Source organism: Eptatretus burgeri, chromosome 3, assembly GCF_056783735.1.
Source record: "Eptatretus burgeri isolate ZD-2024b chromosome 3, Ebu_testis_v1, whole genome shotgun sequence".
Lineage (NCBI taxonomy): Eukaryota > Metazoa > Chordata > Myxini > Myxiniformes > Myxinidae > Eptatretus > Eptatretus burgeri.
The window spans coordinates 128,121,494-128,143,319 of NC_140963.1; the positions used below are offsets into that span (position 1 = coordinate 128,121,494).

General features: G+C 48.3%; 1 protein-coding gene across 3 annotated transcripts in view; it reads right to left on the reverse strand.

The window, feature by feature from the left end:
* Positions 1-3,586: 3,586 nt before the first annotated feature.
* Positions 3,587-21,826, reverse strand: part of LOC147030946 (acidic phospholipase A2 4-like) — a 45,194-nt gene continuing 26,954 nt past the window's right edge. For all 3 annotated transcript variants that reach the window (XM_085875540.1, XM_085875541.1, XM_085875542.1), the window contains 3 exons: positions 9,692-9,851; positions 9,390-9,514; positions 3,587-9,191 (listed from right to left, as the gene is read on the reverse strand). In XM_085875540.1, coding sequence (XP_085731666.1) covers positions 9,052-9,191; positions 9,390-9,514; positions 9,692-9,851 — 425 coding nt within the window. In that variant the 3' untranslated portion in view covers positions 3,587-9,051. The remainder of the gene's footprint in view (positions 9,192-9,389; positions 9,515-9,691; positions 9,852-21,826) is intronic.

The following is a 21,826-nucleotide window of genomic DNA, read 5'->3' on the forward strand; positions in this document are numbered from 1 at the left end:
CTCCAACTACTACTAATACTACTACTAATAACATCGACATCACTAAATTCTCTCGAACTACTACTACTGATACTACTACTACTACTACTACTACTAACATCGACATCACTAAATTCTCTCGAACTACTACTGCAACTACTATTGTTACTACTAATACTACTACTCCTAACATCGACATCACTAAATTCTCTCGAACTACTACTACTGCTATTAACATCGACATCACTAAATTCTCTCGAACTACTACTACTACTACTACTACTACTACTACGAACATCGACATCACTAAATTCTCTCGAACTACTACTGCTACTACTACTACTACTACTACTACTAATACTACTACTACTAACATTGACAACACTAAATTCTCTCGAACTACTACTACTACTACTACTACTACCACTGCTACTGCCATTGACATCTACTCAACATGGAGTCTGGAACACTGACGGGTTCCTCTTGTGAAGCCCAATTGTATATACCAATTCCCCTAAACGCTGCCAATACGCCATTATACGGTAGCTGTAAGTTAGAAACACGTTCAGTAAGTTCTGTGGTCGTCCGGAAGACGTCAATCAAATTCGTCCACATATGCCAATGTGCGTTTGAGATACGTTAAAGATAGGTTCAAAGTACGCTACTCATAGGTTCAAAGCACGCTACTAATAGGTTCAAAGCACGTTACTCGTAGGTTAAAAATTAAGTTTTGGGTATGCTAAAGATTACCTCGACGTGTTTTGACTTATGAGTAACTTACAAGTAACGTGTGGCCGACGTGTGTAAACGATTGCGGAGCGTGCCGAGAACTTGTGCCAGCGTATGCGGAACTTGTGAGCCATACGTCGAGTACGTCGTAAAATTTTCAGCATGCTTGAAATTTCACGACGTACTAGACGTACCACGTAATATGCCAGTGTACTTCATTGTTTTTCATCGTGCTCCCAACGTATACACAACTTACCCATACCATATTCGACGTGTCCCAGCGTTTTAGACACATTTTTCATAGGTCGGCATACGCTGGCTAAATCGTCAAGGTGTGACTGCGATGTTGACACTTCCAATTTTGAGGCGGTTATGATTTAAATCGGCGAGCGGTAGGTTTTTAACAGAGAACGCCACGAGTTCGTCGGCGATACGTGCAGCGCGCTATGACTAAGTTGAACTATCGTTGGGCATAAGTTGTGAACGCCGACAGCAGGCTAAGCATTCGTTGGTATAAGTTATCTTTAACACAACGAAACGTTCTGTGCCCGTTCTAATACGTTATGCATACGACCAACACGTTATGAATACGACCAAAACTTAAAAAAAAAACCTCAAAACTCCAGCGTACGCCAACGTTTTACGAGCATTTTTATACGTTGCCATTCCTGGCTAAAACGTCAAGGTGTGACTGGGCCTTTAGTTTAAGCAAATTAACATTGTTTAAGCCTTTTTACCCCTTTATAATCAAATCGAATATTTTTATGACTCCGTTAACGAAGTCGCCGGAGGCATTATGTTTTCGGTTGTCCATACGTACGTACGTCCATGCTAATTTTCGAATTTTTTTTCTCTGCAATGGCTTATCCGATTGACACAAAATTTTCACCATAGGTCCGACTACTCATGTAGAATGTTTTAATGAGAATTTTGAAATCATAGGTCACGTGGTGTGGTAGTCATGTTGGAAAAAAGCAAAAACTTTCGATCTCTGTATCTCCGAAACTGCAACATGGAAAAAAATTGAAATTTGGCACATGGCAACTACTCCTAATGGGAAACGTGTGAATTTTTTTTGATGATGTCGTAGGTGGCTTCGTTACGTCATAATTGCATACGTCGGACACTTTAGCTGATCAGTATGAAAAATTTTGAGGGTCATCTGGGGCTAAATTGTAGGGGGGGGGGTAGGGGTTAATGATGTCATCGGTCATGTGGTTTGGCAGCCATATTGGATTGAATGAAAATCTTTTTAAAATTATTTCTCTTGAACTGCTCCATCAATCGATGTGAAATGTCACAATGATGATCTAGTATTCATGCAGAATATGTTTTAAATTTCAACCTGATTGGATGCATAGTCTGGAAGCTAGAATTATTTAATATTTTCAATCTGCATTCAGGGATTTAAATGAAACTTGGTACAAGTATGCGTAATGATATACTAATGTTGGTGGAGGCATATCTGGCGATGTCACGATGTCAAAGAGTGCCCTTCCTGTTTGATTTTATTATTGCCAACCCTCAGGAATTATTCAAGATATCAGATTGAAACTTACACAACTTATTTGTATGCATATGTTGTGCATGTGTATAAAATCTTGTCAAAATTAGTCAAATATCAAGGTCAATCCCTTCAAAAACATGTAAATCACCAGTACAGCAGCAATTAGAAAATGTATCAACCAAATTTGTTATGCACGCTTGATAGGTCAAATTATTGCACACTTGATTCCAAATTATCAAATTGCTGTTCCCATAACAACGATTGCTTATTTAGATTTCACAAGTATTGTGCTATGCACGACATCTTTCTTCAGTGAAGATCTGGATCTGAAACTGGATTGCAGAATTTTTGAAGTGATTCTTCACCATTGAGAGACAAGGCCAAAATGATATATGGCACGATATCTCGTAAAGTTATGGACGGGTTTGGACAAAACTTAGTGGACAGTTTGGGTGTCTGTCAATGACTAATTGATTCAATTTTGGTGGAAATCCAGATCCAGATAGGAGACTTTAAAAAAAAGTTTGTTCAGCGATTCTTCACCATTGAATGATAGGGACAAAACAATATATAGCATGATATCTCAAAAAGTTATGGAGGGATTCTGATGAAAATTAGTGGACAGGTTGGGTGTCTGCCAAGAATGAATTGGTTCGATTTTGGTTAAGGTGCAGCTTCAGATCCGGCTAATCATTGGGATACAGAACATGAACTTTTTAGCTGGGAGGAGGTACTGCATGCGCTCTACCGAGTGCCGTTCTAGTTGGATATAAGATTGCACGTTCCATCATCCCCTATCTGTGTCTGTCAACCACAAGAACTTTGCCGTATATTTATATTGATTTGTGCTTCCTTACCCCTGGTATTATTTGTCACATTTTGATTGGACGTTCTCAACTGACGCATCATCATCTCCCAAAGGTCGAGGTGGGAGGAGCCTGTTCTGTGTTCAGCTCTCCATTTGGAGGTTGCAGAGTCTGAGGTGGAACCGCTAAAGCTGTTGTAGAATCTTCTTCATCACCATCTGTGATCATGAGATAAGTTCGTGTTCCACATCTTCTTAAGGCAGTAATCCAAAAATCACATTTTAATTACAAGAAACATTTTCCCCCCTTTTGCCTCCCACACGTTTCACCGGAAGGTTTGGCTTTTGTTGGAACGATCCTTGGGGGGAAGCGTAATAGTCATAGAATGCAGTAAATTAATTAGATAATTTTGATATCCATGGAGGTCTTAAACCATCCAGCTTAGACGGTCTGTGTTCATAGACACACCGAACACAACTCCTGACACTAGTTGACATCCCACTCCTAACACCATTCGTCTCACCCAACTGTTCAATGAAATCAAAAGCAATAAAACAACACTATCTTTTAAAAGCTGACAAGTGGTCATGTTTAAGCAGTGCGCAAGGCAGTAAGCCAATTAGAGGCAATAACTTTGTGTGTGTGTGTATGAGAACAGCAAATTACAAGCTCCAACAAACAACCAGGCATGCATGTATGACATGGACATATGACTCCTGTAAATCAGTTGGATCAATCAAACTGCTTTGTGATATTGTAATCAAATTGCTTTAACATGCCCATGCGTGAGCATTTTTATATGCTTTCACAAATCCTCTAAAGCTTCATCCAAACTATCATTCATAACTAACAAACTGAAATGTCATTCAATGTATACCTGACAGGTGCCCTGGACTCTGCTGTGTGATGGCTCATCAAGCCCAAAAACTTTGACTGTGTGCCTTATTGACTCTAATTACAGAGTATGTGGTTATGAAAGAATAGTCTTCACAATGGCAAAAGGTTGTATGAGGATGTTTCAGAGGTGGAATGAAATTAAAAGCATTAACATGAAACTTATAAATAAACTTGAAAAACCAGGGAGAAATGAGCTCCTCCATGAGAGGCACCCAAAGGTAATATTGTTGCGGAAATGGGCCCTTAATGGGTTATTAAATATAGGATTAGCCCAGATCCCCCCTTAAATGCATGTTTAGCCAGGTTGTTTGGTAATCGGATGTTACATGTGTGTCGGAAGGTGTAGCAGGCGGTCCATTGTTCATAAAGTGGTGGTATACCGAGAGGAGTCTTCTTCTTCCTTCCCCCCTCCTAACCAGCCCCCACCCAGGTCAGGTCAGGTATGGGAGCACGTGCCAGAACAGCACGTCGCTGCGTCCACTTTCCGCCAGTACTCCAGGAGCCTCCGTCTGGCCATCCCCCAGGCAGATGCCAGGCCCATCCCCATCTCCTTGAGATGATGGTCAACCTGCTGCAACCATGAGGCACGTGGTCGGCCCACTGGCCTCCTCCACACATGAGACACCCTCGCTGAGAGAATCTGGTAAGCAGGATCAGCGTCAGGAAAACGAGCCACATGTCCATACAGCCGCAACTGACGCTCACGGACTATGCAGGTAACAAATCTCATCCGAGTCTCTCTCAGCAACCGCTCGTTGGACACAAAATCCGACCAGCGATAGCCAAGGATTCTCCGAAGAGACCTGGTACCAAAGGAATTAAGTCTCCGTCTCAGATCCTTGGTCAGAGTCCAAGTCTCGCACCCATAGAGCAAGACTGGAAGTACCAAGGACCTGAAGACTCGGACTTTCGTCCTCCCGCACAGGTACCGGCAGCGCCACACCCCATGATCCAGTGAATCCATGACTCCCCAGGCCCGACCCAGACGTCTATTGACCTCTGACTCGCAGCCAGCAGAGACATGAATATCACTGCCAAGGTAAGTGAATCTCTCCACGACCTCAACATCCTCACCACAAACAGACACAGACAGGACAGCAGCATCCAAGATGTCACCGAAAGCCTGGATCTTAGTTTTGACCCAAGAAACCCGTAACCCCAGCGGCTCCGACTCCTCATTCAGCACCTCGAGGGCCCCCAAAAGGATGTCTAAAGTCTCCGCAAAGATGACTGCATCGTCTGCAAAATCAAGGTCCGAGATCTTGACATTCCCAACCGATGCACCGCAACTTGATCTCTCCGACATCCTCCCTAAAATCCAGTCCATACAAGTGCTGAAAAGTGTGGGGGCAAGTACACATCCCTGACGAACTCCAGTAACAACAGGAAATAAGTCAGAGGTGGTACCACCGCACTTCACAGCACTCTCAGTACCAGAGTAGAGTTCAGACATCAGATCGATCAGTCTTGGTGGCACCCCACGAAGACCAAGAATCCTCCAGAGGACATCCCGATTCACTGAATCGAACGCTTTACAGAGATCAACATAGGCTGCAAGCAGCCCCTGCCGAAACTCTCGTCTGCGTTCGGTGAGGACACGAAGTGCAAGGATACGGTCAATCGTTGACCTCTTTGGTGTAAAGCCTGACTGCTCTGGACGCTGGTGCTCAAGCAGATGGTGGCGAACCCTATCAAGAATTATCCGAGCAAAGACCTTGCCCGGCACTGAGAGCAGCGTCACCCCTCGGTAGTTGTTGCAGTCTTGGCGATCACCCTTCCCTTTCCAGAGAGGGACAACAAGGCCCCTCTTCCAGTCAGTTGGGATGATGCCTGTGTTCCAGGCAGAGCACAAAACTGCATGCAACGACACGAGTGCAGCATTTCCACCAGCCTTGAGAAGTTCAGCATGGATGCCACAGATCCCTGGAGCTTTGCCCCGTTTCAACTGGTTCACCGCAGCCCGTGTTTCCACAAGCGAAGGTGGACCACAGTTGATTTGAGGGTCAGCAACAGGGATTGTAACACCCTTGACGTCCAACTCGACAGCTGGGGGATCAGCCTGGTACAACCGCTCAAAGTAACCGGCCCAGCGGGCCTTCACTTCAGGCTCCTCTGTCAAGAGCCTACCACTCTCTGCTCGAACTGCAGTGCTCCGAGGGATGGGCTTGGATGAACGTAATGCGCGAATTCCCCTGTAAGCGGGACGAGAATCACCTGTCCACAGGTGATGCTCTACCCCCTCACAGATTCCTCACACATAGGCCTCCTTGTCCACCCTCAGTGCACGTACAGTTTTACGCCTCAGCTCCCTGAACAGCTCAGCTCTGCCATTCAGCCTGGCCCTGCGACTCTGATCAATGGTATCCAGTGTTCCTCGAGAGACAAAATTCTTCTTTGCCCTGCGGTGAGTTCCAAGACATCCACCGGCAACATCAAGGACGGTGGTCTTGAAGGCGCTCCACAACTCTTCAGGACCCCCCAAAGCACCCAGACCCCCCAAGTGTCCACTCAGCCTGTTCGAAAACTCCTCAGCTACTCTCTCATCCCTGAGCTTGGCAACATCCAGCCTAGGCTGGGATGGTACCATTCTCCAGGATTTAAGGTGCAGCTTTAGAGTTGCTACAACAAGCCTGTGGTCAGTATTGAGGAACTGAGCACTCTGGTAGACCCTGCAGTTCTGGATCATCCTCCAACGACCGTCAATGAGGACATGGTCAATCTCCTTTGCCACACCGCCAGCGTTGGAATACCAAGTCCAGCGATGAGCTTGTGGGCGCTGAAACCATGAACCAGCCACCCTAAGTCCATGACTTCTTGCAAAGTCAAGGAACTTAGTGCTATTCTGGTTCATAGTTCCTGACCCATGGGGACCAACACACACCTCATAACCATCCCTATCAGTTCCAGTCGATGCATTGAAATCCCCCAAGACTAGAAGTGTATCTCGTCTGGGGCACTGATCAACCACAGACTCGAGTGTGGCGTAGAATGCATCCTTCACGGTGAGATCACTCGCCTCAGTCGGAGCATAAACAGAGACCAGGGAAATGACACCTAAGGAGTGACGAATCCTTAATCTCATAATACGCTCGTTGACCGGTGTTACCTCAGTTATCATTGGGGTCAGCTTATTGGACACAGCTACAGCAATTCCTTGGGTATGGTAACCATCAGAGCGACCAGACCAATAGTAGGTGTAACCACCCACCATGATCTCGCCGCAATCCGGTCTCCGAACCTCAGAGAGAGCTGCAATCCCGATGTCCAAACGCTTGAGCTCAGATGATAACAGAGACAGGTGATCATCCTCTCTTAGGGATAGGACATTCCAGGCACCCACCCGAAGGGACCGCCTCAGGTTAACCCAAGGAGACCACTGTCTGGTGGACGACACCTCAGCACCACTCCGACACACTCTCCCGCAATCTGACCCAGGGATGTTACCCCGTGGTTTCCCTCCGATCAAAGATTGGGGGTCCCGAAGGCTTTGCCCCAATCCCGTCATCCGGTGAGCTGCCCTGCGAAGGGAAGCTGCACAGGAGGTACTCCCACGGAGTGGGTTTTCAGATTTTTTTGCGTTTTTACGTTTTGCGGAATGAAGGGTTTTACGGTGGCTGGAGTGCAAATCCTGCCACCAACCTCCTAATAAGAAGTAACCCAACTGCAGGAGGACGTCTGCAGACACAGTTGGGCACTAGATATGGATGGCCGTTGGCTCACAAGGAGCTCCTCCGCCCTTTGACCCAGCACCCTGACACCCAGCACCCTGACACTCAGCACCCTGACACCCAGCACCCTGACAGAATCAGTCAGCAAGACGTGCCAGCAACCCATTGGCGGAGAACTGCTGCAAACTCGAACAATGGATCAATCACGTGTCCCTGGGGTGGTCGAAAAGGCCCGCCCCGAAAGGCAAGGAAGGAACTGCTTTGTCTGTTTGGGATCTGCGTTATGAGGAGTGGCTTGGCCGGCTGTTCCTCCTCGGCCATGGATCCAGCCTGCAGGTCATCCACAGGTTCATCCTGAATCCAACCACAGAGCCTCTGACTGCTTACTCCCTGCACAGGTCGACGACGTCTTTTCATCCCATCGATCCACCTGCTGAGTCCAACACCCAGATTAGGCCTAGTCTGGTGTACAGGCCAGGCCTGGATTCACATACTGGACATTGTGAGAAACCAGCTGGAACACACCGTAGATCTTTCTCTCCTGTGCCGTCCACCTTACAGGGGCTGGACACGCCGAGGCTGGTGCGTGAGCGGTGCCGACAAAAGGACGTCGTCGCCGCCATCTTGCCACGCGGCATGCGTTAGCGGTGCCGATAGGAGTATGAGTGCCATCTTGCCATGCTGCATTGATTGCTCGATACCATGCTTGAGCATTGCCATGCTCGAGCTGGGCGCTCGAATCCGACACCATCGGCTTGTCACGAGCTGCATTCGTGCCTTCGACACTTTCTCTCGTCCATGAGGCGCCACCAAGTACTCCGTGTCTTGTCTGCATGTTGTCCAGGCCTAAGGTTTATTTTGCTTGGGCTCCCTTCAAAACCCGTATCCGTAGCTCCCGAGTTAAGAGTGGGTTATAGATGAACGATAATGTTATCGTGAATGCTTTGCTTGTGTCGTGCTCCCCGATCTGTCCCCAATAAATCTGGTTGATTTATACAACATTTGCCGCCTTGAATTTATTCGTGCCGCGCTGAGGAACAATCGCTCGATTTGTATTTAAAACCATCCTGGTTACGGACTGGCAGACTTCGCTCAGTTTCTGATCAAACCCAGTCTGTAGCCGGGGTCTATATCCCCAACTGGTACGGCCCAGGTGTACTTTGGTATCGTGATCTGAGGTGCATAACCCGAGACCTGTGCCAAACTAGCCGGCGTTATAACCCCTGAGACGGCGGTGCTGTTAAGTGCCGCCAAATCCATAACAATATATCTATACTATCTCGATTCAGTTGCGCTGTTCCTTAATTTTTTGGGTTTACAATTTTGATCCTCCAAAGCAGTCGAGGTAAGTGAATAACTTGTAAGTAGAGTGCAGTGTTTCATCTGAATGTGATTTTAAGTATTTCCATGTTTATATTCCCAACAGCAAGCAGCAGGTGCACACAGCAAAACATGTGAAAGAAGATCAAAATAGACGAAAAAGTAGACAGTCACGGATGCGGTCGATATTCTTCAAATTGGCATGGTATTCTTTTCCCATGATGCACTCCACTACCGTTTTGTCGCAGTCACAAATCTCCCGCAAGCAAGTATGAGGTTGATCTCCTGCAGAACATGATACATCACAACAAGCAAACTATGAATTCACCAATTTACATCGTTTAGCTTTTAATGAACTTTAAATTAATAATCTATGTGTTGCACATCAGTATTTGAGCAAGAATTTGATTGTTTTTGACCGATCAGAAATTTGATGATGGTAAAAGAAGATGTTGCAAAAATATGCAAATAAGCCACACACACCACAAACTATATTATTTCTGGAATCAAAACGCCAGGTGTACGTGGTCAAAACTGGAGAGTGGTACCATCTGCATGAAGTATTCATCGTATTCATGTTGTAACATTGATCGTGAATTTGACAGCATCTGTAACAGAGAACCAAATAATGCCACTCCATGTTCAAAGGTTGCAAGTTCTACAACAGAACCTATTTTTGGGGGATTTGCATCAAGCAAATATTTCACTGTTGTTCAAGTCAGAACTGCTATTGTTAGTTAGGCGTAAAATCAAATGTCCAAGAAAATAGTATCATCAGTTAATACCGGTCAATTTCATCCAGTGGTTGTCCATATCCTCCGAGGCCACAGTAGCATCCGTAGTTGACAAAATCGAAACGTGCCGTCCAGCGACCACCAGCCAATTTATGTTGTACCATGTTGCCCAATTGGTCCACATGCCTGCGAAAACGCTGGCAATGGGTGCCTGGAATAAAGCAGGAAAAGTGATCACGAGGAAATGCTGTCGAGTCTCTGTTTTCAACATAATATTTACTGTCACTGATAATATCTTTAAATGTTCTGTTACACATTTGGCCCCATTGTAAAACACGATAAGCTTCGGTGAAATATTGGACAGACAAAAAAATGGGGAATCCATGGGAATGATGACTCCTTATTCCATGAGACATGATTGGATGTTCTGGAAGGGAAAATCATTGAGACAATAGATTCAGGAAGATGATGTCACTTGCATGACACAATTACAAAAAATTATGTGGGATGAACCAGTAGAGGTGGAGGTGAATTTCCTGGTGGTGGGGGGGGGGGGTGGGTTAAGGGGGGAATGGGTGGGTTTCCTGCACAACACCACCGAGGCTCCCAAGCATGTACCATGTCCACATGGAATGCAAAGAGCACAACAACACCAAATAAATCACGTTTCTCACCCGTACCTAGAGGGAATAACCAATCAGCTATCACCTCATCACTTACCCTGAGAAGAGCATGGGAGTTAAATTAGTTGAAAATCCTCGCCACTTTGGGTAATTGATCAAGCGAGGGGAAGAGATTGGGACCATACTCTGTGCAGAGCGTTGGTGCTGCTTAAGCAATCTCCTTAGCGACTGGGCACAATCCTGGATGGGTCGCCACTCCGACACAGTATACCAGCATGCTGGCACTCATTTTGTCGACCTCGGAAGGATGATAGGCCGAGTTTTGAACTCAGGCCCGAGGATCCAAAGCCCGCCACCCCAACCATGAAGCCAAAACCAGGCATATCAAGCGAGAGCTGATGGGTTATTTCCTCAAATTACAGGTGAGAAATGTGACTGGATGTTGTGATTATATATATATATATATATATATATATATATATATATATATATATATATATATATATATATACTATATTGGGTGGTTGCTAGACTACCGTTACTCTCAGGTTTTTTGGGTGGTCGCCAAACTACCGTTATTCTCAGGTTTTCCGTATGTCTGTTTGTTTGTATGTAATGGACAACTCTGGAGGCCAGAGGAGTCAACCGATTTTGATTAAACTTGACTGGTAGGTTCATACCAAGATCTAGTTGTATGCTTTTGAGCACCGTTGCTATCGACGCCACCGTTGCCTCGTAACGGGACCTTGAAATTTTTGAAAAAATCCGAAAAATTGTTTTTTTACTAAAATCAAAAATCGGCTTCTTCGCTTTTATGCACACTATAATCAACCTCTTTGTCAAAAATTTTCAGCCCAATCTGTCAAAAACTGTATGACTAGTATCCAATTATATTGCAACCACCCATGTCGCCTACCGGCTTGTATATATTGTTGTGGTTACCAAATTCGCAAACCACCATTCAGGTCCCTTAGGTGAGGTATCTCGGTAAGTACATGTGTAGTTAGGCCCAAACCCGTTGTCTAGTGGGAATACATGTCATTTATGCGTGCTGCGACTCTTCAGGATAGCCGTTTTTCTTTTACTATCTTTATTTTGGACCAACCGCCATGATTACCACCACAACCACAACATCAACCAACAACCACAACCACCGCTTCACCACAACCGCCACGACCTTCACGTCACACCTCGCAACCGTAGCATCGCCACCGTTCTTGCCCCACTGTGGGTACCGGTGTTGGACTCGTGCAGGGCGTGCGTCGAACAGCGTGTACAAAATCACGGATTTTGTGCTTCAAAAACGGATCAAAAACGACACACGCCCACTTTTTGCCGTCCAATCGGTGAGCGAGGGGCGATTTGGCCCCGCCTCCAGGACGATCGATATATGCAAATTTGTGGATCAAAAAGCCTTCACGCCCACTTTTTCTCGGGCCAATGGGGAGCGAGGTGAAAGGTCAAAGGGAGGGGGTCAAAGGCGAAGCTACGGGGGGATAAAAGGACCGTGTTCGTCAGTCAGGAGTGGAGAGTCGGAGAGTCCAGAGGCGGAGAGTAGGAGAGTCGGAAGCGGAGGGTCAAGACTTCGCGGGCGGTGGAGTTGCTCGTCGTGTGCGTTGGAGTTGCTCGTCATGTGCGTTGGAGTCGGAACGGAGGGGACGAGCTGTGGAAAGGCGGCGACACCAGACGAGGGGGTGCTCGCGTCGTGCAGGGAGCTGCACCCGAGGGAGGCCGACAGCGCGACCTGGCCGAGGTGGAGACGCACACCAGGGATAATAAAGATCCTCTATACCCCGAGCATCAGCAACCCCCTCCTGTTTCCCCCCGCGCTGAGATAGTGCGACCAAGGGGGCCCCTTTCCCACCCCCTACCAGACACTGCCCGCGAGGCCCGCGGGGTTGGGGCGCCATCGCCGCTCCGCGTCTCATCACCAGACGGGTAGGCGCGACCCGGTCTCGGCCTCAGGCCCGCCTCATCCTTGAGGGTATTCTTTTCCTTGGTTTTGGGAATGTGTTGTCGGCGCCGTCTGTGAAGTAGAATTGTATAAGTGTTGCCGTGTGCTCGGTAGTCGGTATTAGCTCTGCATTGTGTTTTCACTTTTACATTTGCTGGTTGTGTAAATTGCATTGTGTCTTTTCTGTGTGCATTTGGTGGAATTGTATATGTGTGCTTCCCGTGTGCCGCGAATAAATGTGCTTTTGTGTTGAACTGTTTCCCGCTTCGCTTCGTCATTTCTCCCATTGAATCCTCATCTTGCTTCACGTAAAGGGTTGGTAGTGGGCTGAATACGCCCGATAATTAATCGAACCGTCGAGGTCGACGATAACACCGCTCGGTTATTCTGATAGTACGGAACGGGTCGCTTAAGTGGCCCGTGTCCGAAGTCGACCTGCGGCGAGGTGCGATCGCCCGGTCTACCCTCCGCGTGGGTACTTAGGTAGGTCGAATTTGGCGAGCAACCCTATCCCACGCGGGGGCTGATTGGCTCGATCGCGGTGAGACCGAAAGGTCCACCCGTGACTGGTTCCCGGCGTTAGTCCGAGAGGGTCACGACTGGATTGTCCGTCCGGTGGGCGACGTGCCGCGATTCGAGTTACGTGGCCGTCAGCACGCCGGCGGGCGCGAATCCGCAACACTGGTGTCAGGTCGTGTGATACAAATTCATCGCCCTCCTCGCGGCACTGGTATCGGAGAACAGGAAAACAGGCTCTCCTGTCTCCGGCTAAATTCACGGGAATCGGTCCAGGGGTGAAAGAAGCGACCCCCGATTCCCTCCAAATTACGAGCGAGCAAATTAACCCTTCACGAGAAGCAAGATGGCGTCTCAAGGCGAGCGGGAGCCGGCGGTATTAGAAATGTATATGTGTAGTAATGTAGAATCCATGGTCCAGGATGGAATCCCCGAGCAGGAAATGTTGATTGTGCAGGAACACGGACTCGCCCAACTGAACCCAGGGCCCGAGGTGGGTGCGGCAGCGGCCGCGGTGTATGACACCTCCCCCCCCTCTCCACCAAGACCCTTCCCCAACCCCTGCCGAAACGGCTCACTCAAGCGCACCCGACGTGGCCCAGCTATGCGCCATGCTGGCGGCAATGACAAATGAAATAAAAAACGAAATGAAAGACATGAACAAGCAAATGAATGAAGTGAAAACGATGGATGCGAATACACAACAAATAAACGGAATGGAAGCAAACATGAAGGAAGAAATAAAAGAGCTGCGGGGTGAGACGCAGAACATGGGCCGATGCCTGCAGGCGGGCATGAAGGCCGTGACCAGGGAGCTGGGAATGGCGACTCCACGTGTGGGAGCAAACGAGCTGGAAGGGGGTGCAACAGCTGACAGGCCCGCGGTGGAGGCGGGTGAAAAAATAATTCGGGGGGCGTGTTGGGCGAGGGTCGTGACAGAGGAATCGACGGTGACCAAAAGGGAAAAATTAAATGGGGAGACCAAAACGTGTGAGACGAGACACGAAATGACGACAACGGAAATAATAGTTGAGACAAGAGAGGTAAAGGGTGAAGAGTTGGCAGAGACACGGGAGATGGGAACGATAGAGGGAAGACTACACGAGGAAGACGGGGTAAGTGACGCACACACACACACGGAGGTAGTGGAGGATAATGGGGGTGAGCTGGCGGACTGGGTAGAGACCCAGTGCGAGCACCTGGATGGCCTCCTCCAGGAACGAGGGGAGGGAGTATGCCCCCTTGAGGTGAGTCACGACCAGGTGAGTTCGGTCGTGCTTTGCGAGGTTGAGGGGACGAGTGCTGTGGACGGGTGCACGGAAAGCTTGGGGGGTATAGAGGCCCCGGAGACCCTTGCGGGGACACAAATCCCCAGTGTGGTTGTCCCTGTGTGTGTGGTGCAAGGTGTGAGTGCGTCCCCGTGTGTGGAAGCGACCCCGTGTGTGAGTGGTGTGGTGGCGATGGTGCCAGAGTGCGTGCTTCCCAGCACGCCGTGTGTGGATGAGGAACCGTGTGTGAGTGAGGCACGGAGTATGGATGAGACACCGCGGTTGAGTGCCCCCGCGTGTGTGGATGAGGAACCGTGTATGAGTGTCGCCGTGTGTGTGAGTGAGGCACCGCGGGTGTGTTCCCCCGCGTGTGTGAGTGAGGCACGGTGTGTGGATGAGGCACAGCGGTTGAGTGCCCCCGCGTGTATGAGTGAGGCACGGTGTGTGGATGAGGCACAGCGGTTGAGTGCCCCCGCGTGTATGAGTGAGGCACGGTGTGTGGATGAGGCACCGCGGTTGAGTTCCCCCGCGTGTGTGGATGAGGCACGGAGTGCGAGTGAGGCACCGCGGGTGAGTGCCCCCGCACGCGTGAGTGAACGGCCGTGTGCAAGGTCGCTGTGTGCAAGGGAGACCGTGTGTGTGAGAGAGCGGTATGAGAGGGAGATGTCGGTTGGCATGCGGGAGCACGCAGCCGCATCTCCCGGTGTGAATGTGATGGAGTGGACTGTGTGCGTCGTAACACGCAGGTATGCGTGTGTGGAATGGAGACTGAGACGGCGACAGAGGAGAGAAAGCCGGGTAGCGGCTGTAGTTGTTTCGGGGACCGTGCCGGGTTCACCCAGCAGTGAGCACGCGGTCCGTGCTGTGCAACGCACGAGACCACCACGTGCTCGCTTGCGAGAGTGAAGTCCCGGTCCGGAAACGCACGCGGTGGATTTGCCGATCCCGCGGACGGACAAAGTTTAGGCAGGTAAACGGATTTGGACCGGACGGGTTCTCCACGCGATCGTGTGTGTGAAGCTCCAACGGGCAAAGCACATGTGTTCGCGTGGGGAACCCCTCGAGACGTGGGGCTTGTTTTTTTTATGCGCACGGTGACGTCATGGCTGCACGTGGGGTTGGAATCCGGCAGGAGGGGTATCTCTGCCGGATGGTCCCGTCCAAGGAGGGACGAGGAACACGTGCAGCTGCATGACGTCACGGGCAGTTGCAAAGTGCAAAGTGCGCGAGTCGCCGCGCTGGTGCTGCGCATGGGAAGAAAAAAAAAAAAAAAAAAAGAAGCAAGCCTCACTTTCGGGTGCACAGGATTCCTGGGCAAGGGGTGGAGACCCCCCTCACCGGGGCACAGGATGGAAACTAGTTAGGGGGAAGGGTTAGCTTAGTTAGACCGACTTCATGGGGCAGGGGTAAGTCCTCATGGAGTCCGTGGAATGGATTAGGTAGAGGGATTTAGTGAGCTTTAGGTTGGGAAATAAAATGATTTATTTGAAGACAGTGACAGACTTGTGAATGTGTAGCGGGGACGTAGTTTAGCTACGTAGTGTTAAAAGGAACGTGCTACTAGTTTAAGGGACGACGTGGGAGCACGAGTTAGTTAGGGGAGGTAGTTAGAAGGATGGCAGAGTTCAGCGGTGAGTGTGTTGAAGAGTTGGAGAGTTGTGAGGTGAGTACATGGTGAGTGAGTGAGGCCAGCGGGTCTGTGTGAGTGGAGCGAATGGGGAATGCATGGTGCGATGAGTGATTGGGGGGAGGAGTGACTCCCGCCCAAGGGACCCCGGGGTCAGTGTAGATTGAGTTAGCTGGGTTAGTCAAATTGAAAAATGGAGGTCGTTTTGTTGTTGGTGGGAAAGTAGGCTCGAGACCCATTTGGAGGGGTGCAGGAGCCCTGTTGACGGGCTTGGGAGCGTGGCTGCGAAAGGTGAGTATCGCTGAGTGGGTACCCCGGGCACCAGGCTAGTCGGCCGCGGTAGGCCATGGGCCCATGGGGGCCGGGATAGAGTAGTGGGCACGGGTGCGCCTGCTTGGTGCGGGGGCCCGGGGCGCCATTAGCCGCGTGGGCAGTGTTGTGGGCACGGGTGACCCTCGGAAAGGGGCCCGGGAGGCCGGCCTGCCACGTGTGCGTTTCAGGGGAGGTGCCATGGGGGCACTCCCCGGTGTTAGGGAGCTGGTAGGCTCGGAGGCAGTGTAGTGCCCGGGGGTGCCATAGCGGGAGATTCGGCAGAGGGTCGTGCCTGCCAAAGGGAGCCACGTGTCCCAGCCAGGAGACCGTGTGAGGGCACGGAGAGAAAATTGGGGGGCGAGGCCCGAAATTGTGAGGACACCAACACAGGCGACGGGAATCTGGGTTGTTAGAACCAATAGTTTAAGCGAGAGGCGCTTGTTGAAAGCCCCGGGGTAGTTTAACAGTTAAATGGTTAGGGTAGATTAGGAGATGTACCCCTCCGCACCATCCATCCCCTCGCTGTCGTTGTGGGCCGCTGGACCCACTTTGGTTATAGATCGCCGAACTCTGGGGAGGCCATTCTGAGGCTTGAATTGGGCCTCGACACAGGACGCAAGCTCTCCCTTGTTCCCCTCCGGGAAGGGAACGAAGGGGTTGGGAGTAGGCTAGGTGACAGGATAGGTTAGCCGAACAAGGACGATAAAGGGGGTTAGGGGACGATTTATAGTGGGGGAGTAAAAATAAAAACAACAAAAAAAATTAAGTTGGGGCTAAATTGGGGTTTGACAAATTAAGGGAGTGGGTATAGACAGTGACAGGCAAAGGCGATAGTTGGGAGGGAGACAGGTAGGTAGGTCCGAGCCCGCCTTCCAAGTGGCCAGCACCACCGCACTCCCTCCACCAACTTCCACTGACGGCAAAAGCTGGCCAGCTTCATCTGCTGGCTGTGTGCTGCAAGGCCTGTGCTGGCCAACTTCATCGGCAGCTGTTGTTTTGCTGCAAGGTCTGTGCCGGCTGGATCGTCTGCAGCTGCTGTGCTGCAGGGCCTGTGCCGGCCCACTTCATCTGCCGGCTGGCTGTTTTTTCTTCAAGGCCTGTGCCGGCCAGTTCGTCTGCCGGCTGTGTTTGCCTGCAGCGGCCTTCTTCTGCGGGCTGTGTTTGCCTGCTCACCTTTGCCATGCCATGCCCACTGCCCATGTTCACCAGCCCCGTTCAATTTTTGCTTTGCCCCCCCCTGTTCATTTCCATGTGCGCCAGGATCAAGGCAACAGTTTGCAAGCTGCGAGAACTGCCCTGTTGGCAGCTACAACACGGGCCTGCAGTGGCAGCCCGTGCACCGTGTTTTGCGTCCATCCATTCATCCATTCATTCGTTGTGCTCATTGCGTGTGCCACTTGAGCTGGCACGGAGACTACGTTTGTGCAGCCCATGCACCGTTGTGGTTCACTGCGTTCAGTTCAAAAAGGGAAGGCCTTGGACTGCGTGTGAGCAGCCAGCCACGTTCCCTGTCACCTGCATTGTTTTGAGCCAGAGACTGCATGCGAGCAGCCTGGCTCCCTGCTAACTGCTTTTCTTTTGCAGAGTTCAGTGATCCTGGGCCATGGTTTAGTGTAAAATTTGTAAGTTAAGGTTAAGATGTACTGTAAATATGAGTGCGCCCCGGCATGTATGTCTTAGCGCCGGCAATTTTATTTAAGTCGTCCGTGTGAGTGAGTTTGTTTAGGTAGTTACGCAGCCCTCAGGTTATTTATTTTGGGGACACGAATACCATGAATGTCGCACTCAGGGATCCGTAGGTAAAATGTACTAGGGGAAAACTACACATGATGGCACACGAAAATTTGACGACTCGGGACGAGTCTGTAAAAAAGGGAGCCGGTAGTGTTGTGGTTACCAAATTCGCAAACCACCATTCAGGTCCCTTAGGTGAGGTATCTCGGTAAGTACATGTGTAGTTAGGCCCAAACCCGTTGTCTAGTGGGAATACATGTCATTTATGCGTGCTGCGACTCTTCAGGATAGCCGTTTTTCTTTTACTATCTTTATTTTGGACCAACCGCCATGATTACCACCACAACCACAACATCAACCACCAACCACAACGCCGCTTCACCACAACCGCCACGACCTTCACGTCACACCTCGCAACCGTAGCATCGCCACCGTTCTTGCCCCGCTGTGGGTACCGGTGTTGGACTCGTGCAGGGCGCGCGTCGAACAGCGTGTACAAAATCACGGATTTTGTGCTTCAAAAACAGATCAAAAACGACACACGCCCACTTTTTGCCGTCCAATCGGTGAGCGAGGGGCGATTTGGCCCCGCCTCCAGGACGATCGATATATGCAAATTTGTGGATCAAAAAGCCTTCACGCCCACTTTTTCTCGGGCCAATGGGGAGCGAGGTGAAAGCTCAAAGGGAGGGGGTCAAAGGCGAAGCTACGGGGGGATAAAAGGACCGTGTTCGTCAGTCAGGAGGGTGGAGAGTCGGAGAGTCCAGAGGCGGAGAGTGGAGAGTCGGAGAGTCCAGAGGCGGAGAGTGGAGAGTCGGAGAGTCCAGAGGCGGAGAGTAGGAGAGTCGGAAGCAGAGGGTCAAGACTTCGCGGGCGGTGGAGCTGCTCGTCGTGTGCGTTGGAGTCGGAACGGAGGGGACGAGCTGTGGAAAGGCGGCGACACCAGACGAGGGGGTGCTCGCGTCGTGCAGGGAGCTGCACCCGAGGGAGGCCGACAGCGCGACCTGGCCGAGGTGGAGACGCACACCAGGGATAATAAAGATCCTCTATACCCCGAGCATCAGCAACCCCCTCCTGTTTCCCCCCGCGCTGAGATAGTGCGACCAAGGGGGCCCCTTTCCCACCCCCTACCAGACACTGCCCACGAGGCCCGCGGGGTTGGGGCGCCATCGCCGCTCCGCGTCTCATCACCAGACGGGTAGGCGCGACCCGGTCTCAGCCTCAGGCCCGCCTCATTCTTGGGGGTATTCTTTTCCTTGGTTTTGGGTATATGTTGTCGGCGCCGTCTGTGAGGTAGAATTGTATAAGTGTTGCCGTGTGCTCGGTAGTCGGTATTAGCTCTGCATTGTGTTTTCACTTTTACATTTGCTTGTTGTGTAAATTGCATTGTGTCTTTTCTGTGTGCATTTGGTGGAATTGTATATGTGTGCTTCCCGTGTGCCGCGAATAAATGTGCTTTTGTGTTGAACTGTTTCCCGCTTCGCTTCGTCATTTCTCCCATTGAATCCTCATCTTGCTTCACGTAAAGGGTTGGTAGTGGGCTGAATACGCCCGATAATTAATCGAACCGTCGAGGTCGACGATAACACCGCTCGGTTATTCTGATAGTACGGAACGGGTCGCTTAAGTGGCCCGTGTCCGAAGTCGACCTGCGGCGAGGTGCGATCGCCCGGTCTACCCTCCGCGTGGGTACTTAGGTAGGTCGAATTTGGCGAGCAACCCTATCCCACGCGGGGGCTGATTGGCTCGATCGCGGTGAGACCGAAAGGTCCACCCGTGACTGGTTCCCGGCGTTAGTCCGAGAGGGTCACGACTGGATTGTCCGTCCGGTGGGCGACGTGCCGCGATTCGAGTTACGTGGCCGTCAGCACGCCGGCGGGCGCGAATACCGCAACAATATATATATATATATATATATATATATATATATATATATATATATATATATATATATATATATATATATATATATATATAATAAATGGGGTTTCTAAGGCAACCATGCAAATGAATGGGGAAAAGGGGGAAACTCTCTGAATTAACCCTGGAAAACCCCAAAACAGGAGACTGATCCCCCCCCCCCTCCCATACAAATGTATAGGGAAACCTTTCTGACTCAAGGCTCATTAAGTTAAAACAGGAGAATGATTTTCTCCCCCTCCCATACAAGCTGATGTGAAATTGAGACAATCTCAAGGTCCAAAAACCCCAAATAGGAGAATGATTTTCTCCCCCCCCCCACCCCCCCCCCCCCCCCGCCCCCTCTGACTCTCGGCCCATCAAGTCAAAAGAGGAGACCGATCTCTGCCCCATTGAGCACATGTTAAACTGAGACTTACTGATTTCCTTTTATATTTCCATTCCACTCAGAGTGATCCAATGAATATTTGTCCATGTTTTATTCGAGGTAATAAATTAATTTTCTGATTACATTCATCACCATCGAGTATATTCACAAATATTATTTTAGAACTTAATTCTTGGTTTATGTGTCTTTGTTGAGCAGAAATAAAATGATAAACTTCTCAATGTTCTTGTTTGACCACCTCCTTATCCACATATTTTGTGATTGTAGTAAATTGTTTTTCCATTGTTCAATTTATAACCATCAAAGTTTTCAGTCCATTCAAGGATATTAATTGTTTTCTTGACATCCCCCAACTTATTTATAATTAAATTTATTTGCTTATTTGTTTTATTTACTTTTACCCCAGTTATTTCTTCAATAAGACTAATTTGATATTTCTCACATTCGTTATGTTTTCCATTTAAATACCAAGGCTGATTACATCTCCACTCTTTGGTTTGGTTTTTGCTTGGTTCTATCATTTATAAGTCAGTAAAAAGACACCCCCTAACACTTATACTTATAACCATAAGGGATACTCTTGATTCCATTCTCTAAAACATATTTTATCATCAAAAGCTCCTCATGCTTTCTTATTTATCTCTTCTGTATATAATTGATGTTTATAAGTTCTTATTGTATTCATTTTTCTGTACTCTTCCTTCTTTAACGTTAAACAGTTGTAATAATGTTTAAAGTTTATTGTTTCCTTGATTATATTTTTCTTTATTCCCTTTGGCTTCTGATCACACCTTTCAATATTATTATTATCAATATACGTAAAAGCATAAGACTTTGATCTCAAACCCACAAATTCACTCAAGACTTTTCCACCCAACTCATCCTTAAACTTAGCAATAACCTTTTTATTCTTTCATGAAAACAACATACTATCAGACTTATAATTACTTTTTTCATATATATATCAATATTATCAATCATATCCTCATATACATCACTTGTCTTAATTTCTAATATAAAACTATCTCTATCCATATATAACAATGACACATTATCCTTATACTTTAATTTTAAATTACTATAGTAATAGTCATACATTAACGACTTTGACAAGTCAAGAATTGATGTTCCTATATAAATAGGTTTATCCATTTCAATACTCTCTTTTTTCAAATGAATAGCACAAAAGTTCTCTAAAAACACCTCCACTCATTCAAAACTTGGTCTACTAATTAAGTTTGAAGCCTGTTTCCAAGATGTAGAAAGTCTTATGTTTTGTCATTTCCTAACATTTTCCAGAGTCTTTCCAAATACAGCAATATTCATTAGTTTATAAAAGTCCTTCTCAAAAGCTGTTTTTGCTTCTGTTCTCCTTTTTGTGTTAAAATCAATATATTTCTTTAACCAATGACTGTTTAAATTTCAAAATTCGATGAATTTTTCTCACTCTCAACCCAGCAGATAAATATTGTCTCAAGTTCCTTTGATGTAAAACATAACTTTCTTTATCATTTAATGTTATAATTAGTTTTTGTCTGGAGATTTACCTTTTATATTAAATGACTGTTGGTAATCACTTAACCATTCTTTTCTTGGACTTCCTTTATCAGGGGCATATGGTTGGTCTTTATGTTTGTTATGAAGTTCTTCTGGATATTTTAAATCAACCTCAAAATAATATCCAACTTCAGCTTCATCCAATTCTTTTTGAGAGGAGATTACAATGTCAAGTAAAACTTTTTCATAAAGTTTTTCTTTAACCCATTTAAGTTTTCCATTCGGTAAATATTGAGACATAGCCCACCCATACAAATTGTTAGCATCATAATACATCAGGTAATTGT